Source organism: Symphalangus syndactylus, chromosome 17 (genome assembly GCF_028878055.3).
Source record: "Symphalangus syndactylus isolate Jambi chromosome 17, NHGRI_mSymSyn1-v2.1_pri, whole genome shotgun sequence".
Lineage (NCBI taxonomy): Eukaryota > Metazoa > Chordata > Mammalia > Primates > Hylobatidae > Symphalangus > Symphalangus syndactylus.
Window position 1 is genome coordinate 94994816 of NC_072439.2, and position 21097 is coordinate 95015912.

At 39.2% G+C, this 21097-nt stretch overlaps 2 protein-coding genes and 1 pseudogene across 4 annotated transcripts in view; 1 reads left to right on the forward strand and 2 right to left on the reverse strand.

The window, feature by feature from the left end:
* Nucleotides 1-10250, forward strand: part of PLAAT1 (phospholipase A and acyltransferase 1) — an 81217-nt gene extending 70967 nt beyond the window's left edge. Inside the window, exon 5 of the transcript XR_010116701.1 lies at nucleotides 10233-10250. The gene's annotated coding sequence lies outside the window, so the exon portion shown is untranslated. The remainder of the gene's footprint in view (nucleotides 1-10232) is intronic.
* Nucleotides 1-21097, reverse strand: part of ATP13A5 (ATPase 13A5) — a 127305-nt gene that overhangs the window by 32353 nt on the left and 73855 nt on the right. For all 3 annotated transcript variants that reach the window (XR_010116698.1, XM_063621987.1, XM_063621988.1), the window contains exons 18-25: nucleotides 18578-18702; nucleotides 17640-17800; nucleotides 15425-15550; nucleotides 14247-14326; nucleotides 10438-10480; nucleotides 8677-8786; nucleotides 3652-3748; nucleotides 1573-1645 (exon numbers count right to left, since the gene is read on the reverse strand). Coding sequence is in view for 2 of the 3 variants with exons in the window: in XM_063621987.1 (XP_063478057.1) it covers nucleotides 1573-1645; nucleotides 3652-3748; nucleotides 8677-8786; nucleotides 10438-10480; nucleotides 14247-14326; nucleotides 15425-15550; nucleotides 17640-17800; nucleotides 18578-18702 (815 nt within the window). In the remaining variant the exon portion in view is untranslated. The remainder of the gene's footprint in view (nucleotides 1-1572; nucleotides 1646-3651; nucleotides 3749-8676; nucleotides 8787-10437; nucleotides 10481-14246; nucleotides 14327-15424; nucleotides 15551-17639; nucleotides 17801-18577; nucleotides 18703-21097) is intronic.
* On the reverse strand, nucleotides 6822-6928 carry LOC134733406 (uncharacterized; annotated as a pseudogene).

The window sequence follows — 21097 nt, forward strand, 5'->3', positions numbered from 1 at the left end:
TTGCTGAGTAATAAAGTGCTGTCATTCTGATAGAATGTTATGCTTCTGGTCTATCGTCACCCTTCTGAAGTTTTTTTTCTCCTAGTGGTAATAATGGTCCCACTGTGAGTCATCCCAGCACTCCCATAGAACCCGTTCTGAGATGCGAGACTGAGTTTCCCAGGGCTACCAACTGGCATGAGGCTCAACCGGCTATTGCTGTGGGAAAGAGTTAAGCAGCCCCATTACCACGTAACTAATATCATGGAATTAAGTGTGCAAAAGCTCCAAATAACTTGCTCAGTGTCATAAAGCAAGTCTGAGGAAAGACTAGAACTAGGAAGATCATCCATGTTTTTGGATTTCTAGTGACACCGGTCTACCTGTACACATTCTAATGCTCTTCAAGTGCTCAGAGAGCTAGTCAGTCTTTTCAAAAGAGGAAAAGGAGGAGATATGGTTCACATTGTAATGAGTATTCAGTGTGTCCTGTGCTGTGATGCACACTTTACCAGAATCATTGTATCTGATCCTCACAATTCTATGAGGACAGTTAGCCAGAGGTCACGAAAACAGGCCACGATAGCCATGGCCTTCACCTCCATGCTGCTGCCTGAAAGCTTGGTTCTTGAAATCTCTTGGTGTTTTTTTCTCTTTTTAGCATCATTCACAAATAAATCATTCAAATTGCTTAAAATATCCAACACTGTAGAAGCAATTGCATTGATTCAAAATTATTCAGTCATATGAATATTAATAACATGTAGAAAAATATTTTAATGAACTATGAATAGACATTTCAACCCTAAGAATCAAAATTGATATTTTAGTGCTTATATCTCTGATACTGATAAATTCAGTCATTGGGTTGATACATAAAACATATCAGTTTTATGTATTAAGATGCTACATGAAATTCTCAAGGTTATTAATATCCTACATTGACTGATGTTTTATCTGTTATTTTTCATAACATGCCTATTGTTGAGCAAGGAAAAAGAGATGACAATGCCATTCTTTTTCCTTGCTGTCTGGTGAGGCAGTCACCTTTCTCACTTATTAAGAGTTAGCATCAAGCCCTGAGTTCCTTGATAGGAAATACTTTATCAGTGTCATCTCAAAGGAAGGAAATGAGCAATAGCTGCTGTTGAAAGCCATACCTTGCTTTTGGAAAATTCTACTAAAATAAAATGTTAGCATTTGTTCTCACACATCAAAGACCTGGCAAAAATCTGGTTTCACGTCAACATGAAGCATAGCTGAATAATGGAAAGTGACCTTTGGGTTTTAAAAAATTCCCTTTCTAGATTTTGTATTCATTTTTCTATGCACAAGACATAAAACTACAAAGAACTTGGACTACATTGACAATTTTTTTGTGACTAAGACCTATTTGTTATCAGAATGTTTTAATGCCAAGTCTCGGGATTTCGACTTTCAACTTACTCCCAATATCACTTTTAAAAAATTCATAAATAATGAGGTTTTAGAAATAAGGGTGCCTCTTTCTCAAAAGTTCCTTTTTGTGTGACTGTTTCTAGAATTTCACAGATAAATAAAAACAATACAGTTTTTCTTTGCTAAAGAGCTTACTTGTTAAACAGACCATCAAAGTAATGGCTATATCTTGCATGAGATACTGGTAATTTCCAAAGAGTTGTAGTTGCTGAAAAAGAAACAAAAGCAAATATAAATGTGGCATCTGCCATCATAGCCTTTTTATTATTCCCTACATTCTTTTTAAGTCATTAGGAGGCAGCTGTTACTTTTTTCTCCTCTTCAGGAAGAAAATGACTAACCTAAAATTATTAGCATCTCATTGTATGGAATGAGGCCAGACGACTATTTTCCCTGCATTTAACCTACTTCATATTAGCGACGAAAGTCAATTATTCGAGAACCACCCTCCTATTGGGTGTATTAATTACCTGACAGCTGTAGTCTCAGCCTAGGCAGTTGAATTCTCAACATAAGATATTAAAGCCTGAATGTTCCCTTAGAAATGTTATACTTAAAATTCGAAGTGAAGGTGCAATTCATTCACTAGACATTGCTTTCCATCCTCACCCATGGTATGAGTTTACAACATAGGTCTCTTGGAGTCCATTCACTTTCACAAACTGAGCAAAGGCTCCTACCCTAAGTAAGCCCATTGCAGAATTCAGTCTGGTACATCTGCCTTTTTAAGGTTTGTGTAGACAGAACTTCTTTCAAGTTCACATTATAGAGTTGAAGGATTTATATATGAAAGTCAAATCATTACTCTCCAGGAAGTTGCCTTGCAATATTTCTTGCAGCCAGGTCTGTTTATCTGTTTCATATCTGTCGACTAAGCACCAAACTATAAACTGGTTCTGAGCACATTACAGACCAGATTTATGCACATGGAAAGTATTGCTGGCTTCTCAGAGAGTGAATCCAAGTCCCAGAAGGTACCAGGTTAAGGTTTTTCTGCAACACTCTTATTTAGGTCTAGACCACTAGAATAAATGGCTGCAGAGTGGACTATGGTTTCTACCTCTATCCATGGAGGCTTTGGAAATGAATTTCTGCTTTCACATGTTTGAAAGGCTGCCATTGGTTCCTCAGTGTCCCTGTCAACCTCCAATTCTTCCTCTGTCTTCTTTACTTTTCTTTCTCATGTCCTTTCCTCTTCTTTTCACCTGAGAGTGGTAAAATTATATATTCAGAATGAGATGGAGCAGGAAGAAATTTCCAACTGCAGCTTTAGTTTTTCTTCTAGGAGAAGCTTTCATGGAACTATGGAGGGCTCTGAAAAATCAGCTTCCCAGAAGCAGGTTTTGGCCAAAGGCAAGACCTAATTTGTTTTTTTGGATGAAGAACTTGAATCCAGGTTTTCTGACTCCCAGTCCAGTTTTTGTTTCTTCCCACCAAGCTGCCTTTGAGCCCTCTGTGTGTGATCCTTGGAAGCAATAGCCCACTGGATGGTGTAATCTTGTGGCCCTCTTATTCACTTCTCAAACCTCCCAGGAAAGCAATAGAATAATCCCTCCTGAAGTGTTCCTTGAGCCTGTTGAATCATTTTACTGTAGTACAAGCTATGACTGGACTAATGAAGATTATTTTTAGCCTATACATAGTTCTTCCATACAGCTAATTAATTTTTAAATGGTTATTTTCATCATTTAATTTTGAGTCTTTTTTAGTTTCAAAGAATTTCCGATTCTTTACTAATGATTTCCCTGACTGTATAAATTCTAGGTACCTTCAGGAATAAGGGTCCATTGTGAAAGGTCTTTAGCATTCTAGTCCTTCAAAGCAAATTCAACAACTTATCTTCCTTTTTATCTCTTCTTAGTCTTCTGTTGAAAATATTCCACAATTGGAGACTCATCCATTTCCTGCTGAATTATATCTAGGCTGCTTTGAAGCTCTCTTCATACTCCAAAAGAAGAAACAGGGTTTTGGAGAGGTCAAGAGTCTCAGGTTATCAAGAGAAAAACAACACACTAGAAAACTCACCTACATCTACTTATTTCTAGTTCCACATTTCATGCACAGTTATACCAGGTTCCTGAGTTTGCAGACACCTATTTTGAGAAATGTCATTTATTTATAAAACATTAAATCTTGTATAGGAGCTACACCCTGAATAATAAATTAGGGACATAAATGCAATTAGAGCTGAGACAAAATGATTTTGGTTCATACCCAATAGAGCAGTAATGCACTGATAAACTGGATTATGCCATACATGGTCAAATATTTAAATACTCCAAAAGATGAAACCAGAGCAGCTCGGCCTTCTCTGTTTAAAAAGAAATAAAAATAAGAATTGGTTATGTATGATAGATGTCTCTCAACTTCTTTTATATTTAAAACGAGTTATATTTTTAGTAGCCTGTTGACATACATTCACTTAATCATGAATTCATCCTCCTATTTATTTAACCACTCATTCATTCATTCTCTCCTTCAATCATTACCTTACTCATCAGTTCATTTACTCACTTTTATTTAGGGCTTATGAAGTACCAACATTATGCTAAGAGTCATAGAGGATATAAAATGAATCAGGCACACTCCTCATTTTCAACATGCTTTCAGTTAAGTGAGAAGATTACTATGTGTATTATAAACACAATACAACATTATGATAAGGTGCAAAATTTCAAGCATTGACTTGCTTGTGACTCATTACATCTTAACAATACATGCTTCCTGAGAATTGCATTGTGTGTGCTTTAGAGGTCCTTGGAGACATAAAGCTAAAGGATAGGTGCTTTGACATTTTAGGAAGTGTGAATGTGACTCTAATATTTGAGATGAAATGGGTAACGTTGGCTTTGATATTGCGGGAAGACCCCAGGGTAATAATCTGAGTGGGCCATAAAGATCAAGAGATCAAGACGACAGTAAAAAATGCAGCTTAAAAAGTAGATATTTCTCCTTTAAAAAAATTCGGTCTTAGCTATTAATGCAGTAACAGGTTTTCCGAATGGTGGATTATGACAGGTTAAAAGAAAACAATGTGAGGTAGCAGCACGTGATGCAAGAGTGGGACCTCAGCAAACCAGCTCTCCTTCAGCCTCCTCTGGTCAGGGCAGAAGTAATCCACATGGGACGCGACCCACATCCACTTCATTTCTAGTCCCCAGTAACATGGACACCTGCTCTGCTCAAAGATGTGGTCAACAGAACAGGGACATGAAAAGAAGAACCTAAAAGCCAAACTACTAACCACTTTGTCTCAGGCAAAATGAGAAGGCAAGGGTGGGAGAGAGGCAAGGATATTTTGGGAAGATATTTTCTACCAAGCTGTGAGGTGCTGTCATTTGTTTTCAACACCGAGGATGATGCAGAAGACAAGCTGAGAAGGGCCAAGCATGTGAAATATGGATCGTTTTACCAAGTCTGATATAAACATTGCGATTTCATTGTTTTTCTCTGCAATCGTGGGTAGTTCCAGGAAAATTAAGACACCCAGATTCAAAGGAAAGTACAAGAAACTATTCTAAGTAAAGGATAAATAGGCCTCCAAAATTACTGCTATTTCTAATGATTGTGAATTTTAAGTAGCTCATGCATTTATCTATGCATTCTACAAACGTTCACTGAATGATCTGATATACCCAGCATAGCGCTAGGCATAATGCTTGATACAAAAATCACTAAGACACAGTCTTTGCCCTAAAGGACTTGAACTATAGCAACAAGTAAATCATGTTTCAAAAGACAAAGATGAAAATCCATGGATTTGAACCTATGCATCTAAAACTGTATCTCATTGCCTCTCTGGAGTGCTTTCTCAGGATAAGTATGCATCAAGGGTAGAAAAAGTAAAATGAGCCTAACAGAGATGAACCACATCTAATTTTTATGAGTCCATGAAATATAAAAGCAAGGAGTTTCTACCCTGGAGTCTTACTGAGCCATCTGCCACTGGAGAAATTTTACATCATGACTTGTATTCCGTAACAGTACACTGCACTCATAAATGCACTGGGCCACATGCATGAGGAGGAGCATCTGAAGTTCAAATGCCACTGCATGTTGAATGGATCAAGTAGGCACTTTGCACTACTATCCAGGAGCTCAAACTCCCTGCGAGGCCTCCACATCTGGTTCTCTAGCTTAACCAGGAGCTCAAACTCTCTGCGGGTCCTCCACGTCTGGTTCGCTAGCTTAACCACCACAATTCTCATCTGAGAAGTCTTCTAGCCCAGTTGCGCCAACTGGCCCCTGCATTCTCCAGTTACAACACTGTGTCTAAACATGGCTGCCGCATTTTCCCCACCTGGAATTCCTTCTCACCTCCTTTCTGTTCATATAAGTCTCACCCATTTTTCAAGTTGCAACTCCCCTACTGAAACCTTCCCTCCTGGCTTGAGTTCTCACACTCAACTGCCAGAACATTTGCTGTATTGTTTGGACATTAATTTATTTCAAGCAAATTTATTGAGCACCTTCCATGCATCAGACATCGTATATATATATATAATTTTGTGTGTGTATGTATGTGTATAAAGCATGCCTGATGCATGAGAGACACTCAATAAATAATGTATATATTTGTGTGTATGTGTGTGTATATATGTTAATGTATGTATATATGTGTATATGTAAAGGAAATATTTCTCCTTTAAAAAAATTCGGTCTTAGCTGTTAATGCAGTAACAGGTTTTCTGAATGGTGGATTATGACAGGTTAAAAGAAAACAACGTGTATATGTATACACACGTATATATACACATATACACACGTATATATACACACGTATATACATACATATATACACGTATATATAGTGTATATATACATATATACACTATATATACACATGTATATATACACGTATATATACACATATATACACGTATATATACACGTGTATATACACATACATACACGTGTATATACACATACATACACGTGTATATACACATATATACACATATACGTGTATATATATACACACATGTATATATACATACATACATATATACGTGTATATATATACACACACACATATAAATGAAGTGGATGTGGGTCACGTCCCATGTGGATTACTTCTGCCCTGACCAGAGGAGGCTGAAGGAGAGCTGGTTTGCTGAGGTCCCACTCTTGCATCACGTGCTGCTACCTCACGTTGTTTTCTTTTAACCTGTCATAATCCACCATTCAGAAAACCTGTTACTGCATTAACAGCTAAGACCAAATTTTTTTAAAGGAGAAATATTTCCTTTACATATATACATACATTAACATATATACACACACATACACACAAATATATACATTATTTATTGTCTCTCATGCATCAGGCATGCTTTATACACACACACACAAAATTATATATATATATACGATGTCTGATGCATGGGAGGTGCTCAATAAATTTGTATATATGTATATATGCATATATATATACACACACACATATTTATACTCACTACACTTGATCTTAGCCAAAAGGCCGAGAAGCGATCACACACACATATTTATATAGACATTCATGTATATGTATATGTGTATGTAAATATGTGTAACATGTTACACATATACATACACACACACACACACACACACACACACAATTTTTGCTGGAATGTATATTCTCCGGGGGCAAGACTCTCTCATTCTTTACATTTCCAAGCACACTTGTAAAGAGCTCCATGAGTTGTATTGACAATGAAAAACATAAAATAAGGTGAGGGTTCTGAGTACTATCATCGTGTAGTCACCATGACACAAACCAAGGTTAAGACACTAGAGATAGTAACCAAAGGGCTTAGAGATACTCTGCAAAATAAATCAGTAAAACATAATGCTTGTTTGGTGATGGGTGAAGAAGAGGAAGGAGTTAAATGCACTCTAAGGGTCTGAACCTCAATGGCAGACTCCAAGGAGTAAACTATTCTTAGAAGCAAGGAAAGTGGGAGTTGGGAAGAGGAGCTGCCTCGGAGGCGGGGGAAGTGACCGTGTTTGAGGGTGTGAAAGGACACAAGTGCAGACACCCAGTGTTCAGGGTGTTGTGCAAAGCTGTCTTGCTGATATGCAGCCAACCAGGGGTGTGGAATTTTAGACCTGCTACTTTTAGGTCAGTGATTCCTGCCAGTGACCTGTTTATTCTGATGCACCAAAGGACATGCTGGGGAACTTCATGGCTATCTTTTTTGTATGAATCTCAAAATCTGGCAATGGCTTTCAGATCACTGCCCATGAAAATGCCCAGAAATTATCCCTAAGTGCTATAGGAAACAAAAGAGAAATCAGATTTATGAATAAAACATAAAACTGGGTATTTTGTTCTTAACTACATTTAAAATATAAGTAGACAGATCAAAAATGAGAGTGGAGTGGAGGTGAGGGAAGCATGCTGTGAAAATAAACGTCTCTTAATGCCTTCCTGTATTAGTCATTTTCACACTGCCATAAAGATTACTACCTGAGACGGCGTAATTTATAAACAAAAGAGGTTTAATTGACTCACAATTCCGCATGGCTGGGGAAGCCTCAGGAAACTTACAATGATGGCGAAGGTGAAGGGGAAGTGGGCACCTTCTTCACAAGACAAGAGAGAGAAAGCATACAGGGGAAACTGCCACTTTAAAAATCATCACATCTCATGAGAACTCCCTCACTATCATGAGAACAGCATCGGGGAAACTGCCCCCATGATCCAGTCACATCCCACCAGGCAACAGGTTGGGAACCACAACTCCAGATGAGATTTGGGTGGGAACACAAAGCCAAACCATCTCACTTCCCCTTCCCTGACACTGTCAATCAACTTTTATGTAAAAGATATTGGATATTTACTAATTTGCATTTTGGAGACATGTAATAGTATTTAGGGAAGCTATCTAATGAAGTATTTCCTTTCTCCTTCCTCATCCATCCAAAATTCCTGAGATAAATGTTACAGGAAGCATCCAACATACCAAATAGAGGAGAGAAAAAGTAAGAAATAGTTAGTTTTAAAACATCAAGGCAAGCTTTCAACTGTTTACATGATACCCACCTATCCTTTAAGGCTCAGCAAAAGTCACTTCTCTGTGGCTTTTACCAGCACTCTTGAGTAACACTAATGGCCCCCTTCATTAGTTCTCCAATAGCACTTCACCCATACCTCTGTTGCAGCATTTATCACTTTAGCTTGTAGTTGAATTCTGTCTGCAGAGCCAGACAATGGGCCCATTGATTGTAGGGGTGGAAGAGGAAAAAATGACTTACCTGATGAGATGAGGCACACACTGGATGTTGGTTGTTTTAGAGGTAAAAGGGGATGCCACAGATGCTTCCTGCTCTGACAGTGAAATGCCTGCATGAGCCACTTTCAAAGCCTGGAATGATAAGCCCATGTCTCACCCATGTCTTTTCAGGTTAGGCTTTACCTCTTAAAACACCAAGAGGCTGTTCTTCACATCATAAAGGTATAACACTGTAGTCTTTCATCTTTGGGTCTCTGTTTATGCTGTCCCTCCACCTGGAGTGCCCTCTCTCCCCTGATCCACAAAGTCACTAACCAAACAATGACCCAGAAGTAGAAAAGTGGTGTGTGTACATGCATGTGTGTGTGCATGTGGGCGTGTGCATACAAGGGCCCTGCCTGTGGGGAGTATAGATGTGAAAAGGAGATGGAAGCCCTCATTCAAAAAGTCAATTAAAAAGATGACAGAATTTGAATGGACGTTGGTTGGGGACCTTCACCATTTCAGTTCTGGTACCTGGTGGGAATCTTCATGAACAAAGGTGAAAGAATTCCTAGGCCAATCCTATAAGAATTGTGTGGGCATAAAATGAACTTTTATATATCTGTAGTTCCATAGAACTACAGGGTACCTGGCACCATGAGCCGTACATACTAGATTCAGGTTTAATAAATATTAGGACATTTTCTTCTTCCTCTTTGATCTCTATTTCGTATCTCTATTATATACTTTAGGACCATCTACTTTATGTTAGGGTTAGTTTTATTCATGATTCTTTCTTCATCAGACAATGAACTCTTTAGGAGGCAGAGACTATGTCCCTTTTAGCATTTGATTTTCTGTTTTATTGTAAACTCCACATAATTAATGTGAGAGGATACGCATTCTAGATTTGAAAGAACAGACTAAAAATTAGCTTTTTCTCATGAAACATAAAGCAAAAACATCTTAATAAATCTCTAGCTATAAACATAGTTTTCAGAGAAATTTGGAAATAATATTTAAGAGAGAAATAAAACAAATACCAAGATCTTAAATCTCTAAGAAGCTTTGGAAATACAAAGAAATCTTCTTCACTTCTTGTCCCATAAATCAGCTACTGAAATATTTCCTTAAGTACATAATATTGAAGGTAGACTATTTGTTTCCTTCCTGTCTTTAAAACTCAGTATAAAACATTCACTGCCCTTCTACTGCATATGAAAAATAATTTGCTGAGAATCATTTTATTTAGCTTTTTCTATAGCATAAAATAACGAAATAGTTTGGTCTAGGATTTTACTGAGTGAAAGAGTTCTGGGTGGAGCAAACTTTTAAAAACTAACCAGAGAATGAAAGTTTGGCAGGAATAAATATAATTTACATATAATTCAAAACTTTAATCATCAGTTTCAAACTTTGTTTCATTGAGTCTTTATCAGTTGTGTGACCTTGGGAGGAGGGAAGAAATCACCTCCTGAGAAATCATTTCATTACTGATAACAGGAAAGATTTAAAGCAGATAGACTTGTAAAGTTCCATCTTTGGAACCTGAAATATGGGAGTCTAAGTGGCCTTCCTTTGTGTTTATTATTCTAGGAGTTTCCAGAAAGCATCGGAAGTGTCTCATCTCCCTTTACTCCTCTCCACTTCCAACCTACACTCAGGTACAGGTGGATATAAACAGCAAAATAATCAAAGGGTTGCTGGTGGAAAGATGAAGAGACAAACTCCAGGAGAGCCTGAGGTCCTCCAGAGGGATATTAGTGAGCGGCTTGCCTGAGCAAAAGCCATTTCTACTCACCCCACAATCATTAGCTCCATCTCCACACATGCCCACATAGTAACTGCGGGAGACAGGAGAAGAAGGATTAATAGGTAAGAAAAGTGAACAGCTCACTTGAATATTTTCCATCATAACTAAATCACATGTGATTTGTGTGTACGTGTGTGTCCCCTGAACATACCTGGAATCAGGCTGAAGAAAAATGGTTTGGAGAGACATATTCCCAGAGGGAAAAGGCCGTTGCATTATTTAAGTTGTTTCAATCAATCACATTGAAATGGTAGCGATATAACCAAGGACATCGGCAAAACAGTGGTTGCATACTTTAAAAGAAGTCCTGCTTGATGATACGTACCAAGGCCAAGCTTAAGAGTATGCAGTTATGAGCAGAGCACTTCCCACACAACCTAATGCAGAGATCATAACCCAATCCAGCTGCATTTTAGTCACTGACTGTTGCTGAGCATTTACAGTAGAGGTAAAAGGGGATGCCACAGATGCTTCCTGCTCTGACAATGAAATGCCTGCATGAGCCACCTTCAAAGCCTGGAACGATAAGCCCATGTCTCACCCATGACTTTTCAGGTTAGACTTTACCTCTTAAAACACCAAGAGGCTGTTCTTCACATCATAAAGGTATAGCCCTGTACTCTTTCATCTCTGGGTCTCTGTTTATGCTGTCCCTCCACCTGGAGTGCCCTCTCTCCCCTGATCCACAAAGTCACTAACAATGACCCAGAGGTAGAAAAGTGGTGTGTGTACATGCATGCAATGTGTACGTCAGATACCAGGATGAGAAATTTCAAAAACAGTTTAACAGATATAACTAGAGACGTATATTCATATTTTTGATGCATGTCAGGGTGAAAATAAGATATGTTTTTCCATCCATATCAGTTTGGTGTGCAAGCACAATACAGATAGAAGAGTAAAAGTTAATACAGCTGCCAAAGAAAAGGAGTTTCAGATGTAAGACACTGCCTGCCTTCTGTTATAAGTTATTGATTATAAGTATTGATAAATGACAATATTCTTAAAGACTTAGCTGCATTTTTCTAAAAACAGAGTTATAAAATCAATAAGGAGAAAAAATAAAGTTTTGTTAGAACTTCGTTATTATTAGTTAATGCATAAGAAAGAACCACTTTTATAGGTCAAAAATAGTTAATTAAATGTGGCCAGGTGTGGTGGCTCACACCTGTAATCCCAGCACCTTGAGAGGCTGAGGTGGGCAGATCTTGAGCTCAGGAGTTCAAGACCAGCCTAGCCAACACAGTGAAACCCCAACTCTACTAAAGATAGAAAAAATTAGCTGGGCGTGGTGGTGCGCTCCTGTAATCCCAGCTACCTGGGAGGCTGAGGCAGGAGGATTGCTTCAACCTTGGAAGCGGAGGCTGCAGTGAGCCGATATTGCACCATTGCACTCCAGCCTGGGCAACAAAGCGAGACTCTATCTCAAAAAAAAAAAAAACAAGTCAAATGTAGGCATACCCCTATGGTTCAATCCGATACTGGGTTGTGTAGATGAAAATAATCATGCTATATATGTTCATGTCATGACTACCCACAATTGTTGAAAAATGGCTTTTTTCAGGCTTAAAGCCATTCAGGCTTAAAGCACACATTTAGTCTCTACATCACATCAAGAATCTTATCATCTTCTAGTATTCCCTGAATTCAGAAAGAGAATGCAGTCAGCCTTACACACATTGCTAATGACAAAGGCATGAGGAGGAAGATTGGGATGTTGAGAAGACAGCTCATTCTGAGACAGTGTGTGTCTTCCTGAATTCATTCTTTAAGGGGAATATGGCTTTTCAAAATTAGGCATTTTATTTGGCAGAATTTCTCAGGCATTTGAAAAAGGTAAAATTACTTTCTTCAGAATATCATGTAATGATCATGTGAATGAAATAGTCATTTAGTCACTGGTTACTTACCCAGCCTCAGGCATTCTGGAAGTTAATAGGCAGTTTTTAAGACTTCCCTATGATTGCTTGGGTAACAAAATCTAACAGTAATAGGGTGTCTCCTGATATCACCAACAACTCACCAGCCATCATCTAAAGATTCACTACCCTATGTTCCTTTTCACTTCCTAGACTCTGCAGTCCCAAACTATTACATTCCCAGCAAGCAATAGGTAGAAGTATGGTCTCAAGAAGTACCATTTCACTATAATGTAACTTGGTCATCTTTATTTTTGAAGGGGGTAATAAAAGACTTTCTCTTGACTTTCCCTACTGGGGCCAGATAAAGGGAAAATGCTATTTCACCTCTTGCTAAGAGGACCAGAAATTATTCACATATCTTGTAATGGACCAACCTAAAATAATTCCAGGGTATAACTCACCTACTTCCCCATTTTTCTGATTCTAAGGTGTACAACCTGCCCCACTATTTCTGTTACATCTAAGCATGGGAGGGTTCTCTAAGATATATGCCTTATGGGCCACAGAACAAATGCTCTCTGGAATAGGCAACTTCTAAATGGCCCTCAGTGATCCCCAGCTCCTGGCATCCATGCCCTGTGTAATCCACTCCCCTGGAAGTGGGCTGGATCTAGTGACTTGCTCCTAAGGAAGGGAATACAGCAAGGGTGATGAGACTGGTATATAAAAAACAGCAACATCCGTCTTGTTGGCTCTCTCTGTCTCTGGTTCTTCTTGCTTGCTTACTCTTTTAGAAGTCAACTGTCACACTGTGAGCTTCCTTATGAAATGGCCCCTGTCACAAGGAACTGAGGTTGGCATCTGTCCGCTAGCCAGTGAAAAACTGAGGTTCAGTCCAACCGCTCATGAGGCACTGAGCATTCAACAACATGTGAGTGAGGCTGGTGAGGGATTTTTCTCCCCACTCAAGCACTGGCTTGAGTGGGGAATATACCAATATACCAATATACCAATATGCCAATAGTGTATAACTGTTCCCTTTTCTCTGCAATCTTGCCAACATTTGTTATTGACTGTAGTCATGGCCAACACCTGGTTACATCTCTGAGAGAGATCCTGAGCCAGAAGACTCAGCTAAGCCACACCTGAATTTTTTTTAATCCCCTTTTTTTAACTTTTATTTTAGGTTTGGAGAACATGTGCAGATTTGTTATACAAGGGAACTCATGTTACGGAGGTTTGTTTTACGGATTATTTCATCACCCAGGAATTAAGCCCAGTACCCAGTAGTTATTTTTTCTGCCCCTCTCCCTCCTCCCACCCTCTGCTCTCAAGTAGACCCCAATATCTGTGTTTTTCTTCTTTGTGTTCATGTATTCTCATCATTTAGCTTCCACTTATAAGTGAGAACACATAGTATTTGATTTTGTTCCTGCGTCAGTTTGCTAAGGATCATAGCCTCCATTTCCATCTGTATTCCTGCAGAAGTCATAATCTCATTCTTTTTTATGGCTGCACTGTATTCCATGGTGTGTATGTACCACATTTTCTTTATCCAATCTGTCATTGCTGGGCATTTAGGTTGATTCTGTGTCTTTGCTATTGTGAATAGTGCTGCAATGAACAGTCACATGCATGTGTCTTTATGGTAGAATGATTTATATTCCTCTAGGTATATACCCAGCATTGGGATTGCTGGTTCAAATGGTAGTTCTGTTTCAGCTCTTTGAGGAATTGCCATACTGCATTCTACAATGGCTGAACTAATTTACACTCCCACCAGTAGTGTATAAGTGTTCCCTTTGCTCTGCAATCTTGCCAACATTTGTTATTTTTGACTTTTTAGTAATAGCCATTCTGACTCACACCTGAATTATTGACCCATAGGTAGCAATAGTTAATGAGCATACTCTTCTTTCATGCCATGACACCTACTTTAATTTCTGAAATTCTTCAATAAGGCTTGATTTCTGCCCAGGAGACATTCTCGCAAAAACTGTTCCATTCACCAGAATCTAAAAGGAAAAACAACCACTGCAATATGACTGAGAAGAAGAAAACTTTCAAAAATAAAAGAACAACCCTGAAAAATCATTCCTGGTTACTAATTTAATACAGCATTGGATGGTATGTCATTAGACCAATACCAGGAAGGGAAAGAAAGAGATTTAACACTATAATATTGAAATTTCACTTAAAGTCCTCCATCACAACTCCATTACCTTTTTCCCAGACCATTTTTCCAAGATGGGGTGACCATTAATCAATAATACTACAGTAACTAAGAAGCAGCAGAGCATATGGAATAAAAATGCTTGAGGAAACACAGTTCTTTCCTGATAGACACCATCTCCATAATCATAGCATAGACAGAGGAAAGGCTGGAAGCTGAGAAACAAGGCTCTATTCTCAGCTGTGCCAGCTAGCTGTGCACACCTTAGACAAGCAGATTCACCTCTCTGAGTCTCAGCTTTCCATTAACTGAACTAAGAGCTTTCTAGAAGCCTTTGGGGTCTAGATTCTGTGGTCTTTGACTGCTAGGATGACAGAATTTTTAAGACACTGCTAACAGATAGTTGCTGCCCTCCCCTTGTGCTCCATTAATCTCCTGCACGTTGACAGTGCAACCCTGCACAGCACTATTTTAAAACAGGACACACAGAGGACAAGATAACAAATGACTCTGAAAATAAACCATGGGGCCTTTGTTTCCTCTTGCTGTAATTTAAGAATCCAGACAAGAAGGGGAATAGAGCTTAGCCTAACATGAGCTGGTCAGTTTCAGAGACAAGCTGGCCCTCAAAACAAGCAGCATGTTTGGAACTCTGCCATTCTCCTGGGTGGGGAGGGAAAGAAGGAGGAAGGCTGAACTGGCCACAGGGGTGAGAGAAGGTACCAGAACTCAAACTCTGAACGGGAGGCCGTGGGTCTGCCTGGGACCGAGAAGGCATAAAAGGGGCCAGAAAACTTTTTCAGGAGCAGTACTCCTTTGGGGGTGTTTATTCTGTAACTGTGAGGCAACCTCAGTGATCATTGTTTTCAATACTCTCCTCCTCCTTTCACCTCGCTAATTTGAGGAGCAAAGCAAAACACTTCATTTCTTCAGTACTTACTTTTGGAAGCAAGCTGGTGAAATGCTGAAATATCACTTGGTATGATTTCCCACTCATTGCAAAATGGTAACAGCTTCCTCTTTCCCCATGAGAGGTTGAACTGCTTCCAGTGTGCATGTAGGTTTCCTAAAATCAAAAGGGCATCATTTCTACATTGATTCCTAAGGAGTGTCTCTGCTTTCCTATGCTTTCTTGAAAGAAGAGTTTTCATGTTGCCTAACAGTGTGAAGGTCAGCAACAAAATAATGTGTAATTTGCCTACAGCACTTCTACCCATAGGAAAAAACACTCAAAACATTCTCCCCAAGATTATGTAAACATATGATGCTTGGACAGTATGGTACTCTGGATCCTGTCTTGGGAGACAATATGTGTGATGTCAGTCTACTGAAGAAATCTAACTATTCTTAGGTCCCAATTAGTTATTACAAGAATAGGAAAATTCTTCCCTCCTTCCTTCTCCTCCTCATGCAGGCTTATATTTTCTAAGATGTCTTGCCATTCACTTATTCCAAAATCACCCTCATTGTCTTCACTGTAAAGTAGGCACTCTTTCTTCGGTGCCTAACTCCTTTTAGGACCCAGCCTCTGACCTTTGTTATGACCCCACCTCAACAGGTAACTCTTTCTATCATGGTTCCCAGATTCTCTTCCATACTGTACATCCCACTGCAGGAGTAATCCTTTTCTGAAACCCTTTCCCTCCTACCTTTCACTTGTCAAGGTGTTTCTCTGGCTTGGTTCTAGACCTACCTGGTTCCCAGTTAGGGAGAAAGCATCTGATGAATGCCTGTGCATTCATTATATCAATAATTAATCATGGTTTTTCATGCAACATTCCTCGGAGAGACTTCCATTTGTGTTTAGGACTCTAAATTCAAATATTGCAGGAGGTGAGAAAATTTTATTCATCAGATGACTTCATCTCAGGGAAAGCATTGTATTTGAAACAAAAAGAAATTGCTGTGCTGAATTGGGAGGCAAGATGACACACTCCTCCCTTTCTATCTCCAATTGCAAAATAACCAACAAAAGACATGTTCTAAAGCATCCCTCCTGAGACAAGGGCAGGAATTCCTTTTGCTTGCACTGGGAATGTGGGGAGACGAAGTATGGTGGAGGGACCCAGAGAGGAGGAAGGCCTGAAACTGTGATACAACTTCTCCTGGTGAGGACTAAAATTTCATCAGAGGCATTAAATCATGAATGAGTAGTGTGAGTGGACTGTTAGTTAAAATTCACAAAGGACCTGGGTTACAGCATGCAGTGAAATTCAGGCAGCATGCACCGATGTAGAAGCAAGTAGGTTCACAAGGAAATAAGCACCAGAACTCTGCTGAGAGCAGAGGGAGAGCTGTCATCTTTCACAGCCCATGCAATTAGAGGTTGAGGCAAGTTAACCCACCTCCTCCCAGGGTAGGGGCAGGGCCGTTCTGTATAGCTGTGCAGTCTGTGTGCTGCACAAAGACTCCTGACTGCACAAAGGCCCACTCTATACTTAATCTGAAAGGCTGGTCAGCCTGGAGGAAGGCAGCATTTTTGTAATTCATCACCTGCAGGGCCATATCTTTGAATTCACACAAAAGCATGGGTGTTACCTTTAGTGATGGAATGTACGGCTACAGCCCATTGTCGTCATATGAAAAAGCTATTCTGTCACAAGAGCAGAGGGAGCTTTCTATCTAGAGAAGCCCAGCCTCTGTTAGCTTCATGCCATAGGTATAGTACAATCTAAATGCTCATGGATCTGTGTGGAATCAAATAGGCCTAAGTCTGCTTTCCTGCTCTGCAACTCACCAGTTTTTGTATTGGGCAAGCTTACTGCTCTGAGCCTCAGTTTTCTCATCTGTAAAAATTAATGGTTTGCCCAATTGCATAGGGTTATTTTAATGACCAAGTGGAAAATCTGAGTGTAAATCAGTAGTTCTCAGCCACGACTGCACACTGGAACCACTGGGAAAAGCACTTGATGCCACCTCCTACCCCAGGGGTTCTGATTTAATTGATGCAGCCTGCGCTAGAAGCTTAGAAACTCCCCCAGGTGATTTTCACAGGCAACCAGAGCTGGCGGAAATGCTTTGCAAACTGTCAAACTCTGGACAGATGTGAGGGATTATTACTGAGATGACTCCTGGAGTTGAGAGAAGGCTGAGCAGTGCCAGGACTGTATTCCATCAGTCTAGGCCCAAGGAGGGGCCTTCTAACATTTGCTCACTTTCTTCCCAGGTCCAGTCTCTTGGTTCTCCACCAGCTGCCAGGTCACAGAGGCAGGAACAAATTCTTCTGGTTCATTGGCTTCAACAATGATCACTTGGCTTCCTGGAGGGATCATTTCAGAATTCTTTGCAACAGTAATGGCCGTTTGAAGGTTATCACCTAGAAGACAAAGAAACTTTGCTTGCTGTATGTACAAACCTCCCCTCAGCAACAAGAACTGAGGTCTCCCTTTTCCACTCTGCTTGGTGTTCTTTGAGGGCATTTACTGCTTTCTGCCTTATTTTATCTTCCTCTCTGCTGTAGACTGCCCCTAGTGGGCAAACACTATGTTCCCATCTCCCTCTCCATATTCTGCATCATATCCTGTCCATGTGTATTTCAAAACATGTGTGAATTAATAAAGAAATACTGAAGCATTTATGACTACTCCTCAGAAGACAGACAACTGTTAGTGGAGAATATAGCATGATCTCAGCCTGATAACATAAAACCATCCACGGGATCTGGAAACCAACTAAGCAAAGAACACACAGGGTCAGGCTCTGCTTGGGTTTGACGATCATACACCATGCCTGGCCCTACTGCCCTAGAGGACCATCAACCAGAGACTTAATCCTCTGTGCAGAGGGATCACTGGGTTTCTTGATGAGAACACACCCATTCTTGCTCATTTACTGTGAGCCTTGAGGCACCGCACAGATCCTGGCTAGGAGGGGTAGTCATTAGACAAAGAGGATGAGATACGGTCCTTACCTCCAAAGCTTCTGGTCCTGTCGGGGCAGCTGCACATGTTTTTAGGTAAGGGACTACAGGGTAACAAATTCGACAACAGAACATTTTTCCCTGTGTCTGACACATAACTCACTCAGCTCACACATCTTGTTCTTATGCCTAGGATACAATCAACTTGCCAGTCCCCTAGAAACAAATACATACCTGTAATCATCACAGTCCTGATACGGGCCTCACTCAGTTCCTTCAAGGCCAGTTTGGTTTCTTTTTTCAAGCGATTCTCCATGATGAGAAGTCCCAGAAATGTTAACTCTGACTCCACTTTTTCTCTTTGTATCCAGGAGAAAATCAATATTAAAGTATATCTATATAGGCTCAAAGTTCGATTTATTTCTTTTAAAAATTTCTTTATAAGTTGTATTAATGCAATACGGGCACATTTTAAAAATCAAAATGAACTTAAAAGCTTATAATGAAAACCAATAGTCTGTGTCTCCACACCACCTCACCCCTCTCCTTCCTAGAGGCAACCACTTCTAAATCTGTTTTTTCCAGTTTCCAACTTTATTTTTAAAAACAATGTGCTTATCTTCCAACTCTTCTGTTGGTTTTTAAGTATGTTAATCAAACATACTTTATTTTTTAATTTCTCAGAACTTTGTCTTTTTTGAGCTTGCAATCGTTTCAGTGTATTTGGCATTTATTAAGGGCATTCTGCATACATATAAGACACGATAGTAGTAGTTGAAGACGGTGTCATTCTTCTTAGTCTCCATCTGTCACCTTGAATAATATTTACTGGCATCAGACAGGGCTCTGAACAGTTTTCAGAATTTGAAAGTGATGGCTTATAGTCCAACTGGGTTGCATTAGTTATGTAGGAACGTTCCTCTGAAATGGACTGATTCTTGGGTGGCTTTTTAAAAAGTAAATTTGGGGGCCAAGAACTCTTTTTTGATCTTTGTTCATTTTGCTGTGCACCGTGGTGTTAAGATTACAGGGAGATAGATTTGAACAATATGCATACAGCTGTGAAGCCATTACCATAATCGAGGTAATAAACATATCCATCACCTCAAAAAGTTTCCTTCTACCCTGTTTTATGTGTGTGTGTGCATGTATGTTAAAATCACTTCTCTAGAATGTATTCATCTTGCATAACTGAAACTTTATACCCATTAACAACAACTTCCTATTTCACCCCTCCCAGCCCTTGGTAATCACCATTCTACTCTCTACTCTCCACTTCTATGAATATGTCTATTTCAGATGCTTCAGATAAGTAGGATCACACAGTATTAGGCCTTCTGTGACTGGTTTATTTCACTTAGCGTGATGTCTTTCAGTTTCACTCATGTTGTCTCATACGGCAAGATTTTCTCCTTTTCTAAGGCTTAAAAATATTCCATTATATGTACATATTACGTTTTTAAAATCCATTCATCCACTGATGAACATTTAGGTTGTTTCCATATCTTGACTATTATAAATAATGCTGCAATGAACATAAAGGTGAAGATACCTTTTTTTGAGATCCCAGTGTCAGTTCTTTTGGATATATACTCAGAAGTGGGATTTTGGATCATTGGATCACACGGTGATCCAGTGTTTTAAAAAATTAAAAACATTCTATTTTTAATTTTTTAAAGAACCTCCACATTGTTTTCCATAAAAGCTGTACCATGTTACAAAGGTTCCAATTTCTCTATATCCTTGTCAACACTTGTTTTCTTTTGTTTTTGTTTCAAATAGCCATCCTTACAGGTATGAGGTGGTATTTCGTTGTGGTTTTGATTTGCATTTCCCTAATGACTAGTAAAGTTGAGCACTTTTTCATATATCTGTTGGTCATTTTTACGTCTTTGGAGAAATGTCTATTCAGGGCCTTTGTTCATTTTTAAATTGGATTATTTATTGATTTTTGCTATTGAATTGTGTCCTCTGTACATTTTGGATGTTAATGTCTTCTCAGATATATGGTTTGCAGAGATTTTCTGCCATTTTACAGGTTGCTATTTCACTCTGTTATTTCCTTTGCTGTGCAAAGCTTTTCAGTTTAATATCCACCAGCAAAAGAATGAAATTGGACCCTTATCTTATACCATACGTAAAAATCAACTCAAAATGGATTAAACACTTAAACATAAGACCTGAAACTGTGAAACTACTAGAGGAAAACATAGGGAGAAATCTTCTTGACATTGGTCTTGGCAATGATTTCATGGCTATGACACATAAAGCACAGGCAACAAAAGCAAAAACAGGCAAATGTTCTTTGTTTCTCTTTTATGATGCTTCTTCTCGTTCACTACTTTAGGCACTTGGCTGCCTGTTACCCTACAACATTCCCAGCAGTGCTTGTGTCAAAGCCTTTGTACCCACCATTTCTATTCCCTGCAATGCTCTTCCTCTGGATATCTGTGTGTCTTTCTCTCTTATTAGATGTCTGTTAAAATGTTGCTCCTCTGAGGACTTTGCTGATTGCCTAAGCAAAATGACATTCTCTGTCTTTTTTAAAAAGTCCTCTTCGCTTACTTTATACTTTCCCCCTCAGGTCATTTAAGAAACACTAGTGGGACAATATTGTATGGGTTTATTTTCTAATCTATTTCCCCAACTAGGATATATTCGTGAGGGCAAGGATTTTATTTTATTCACTTCCAAATAAGTTCTCAATTCCTTGAGCATCTGACATACAGTTAAGTTCAATGCAAATTTGCTAAA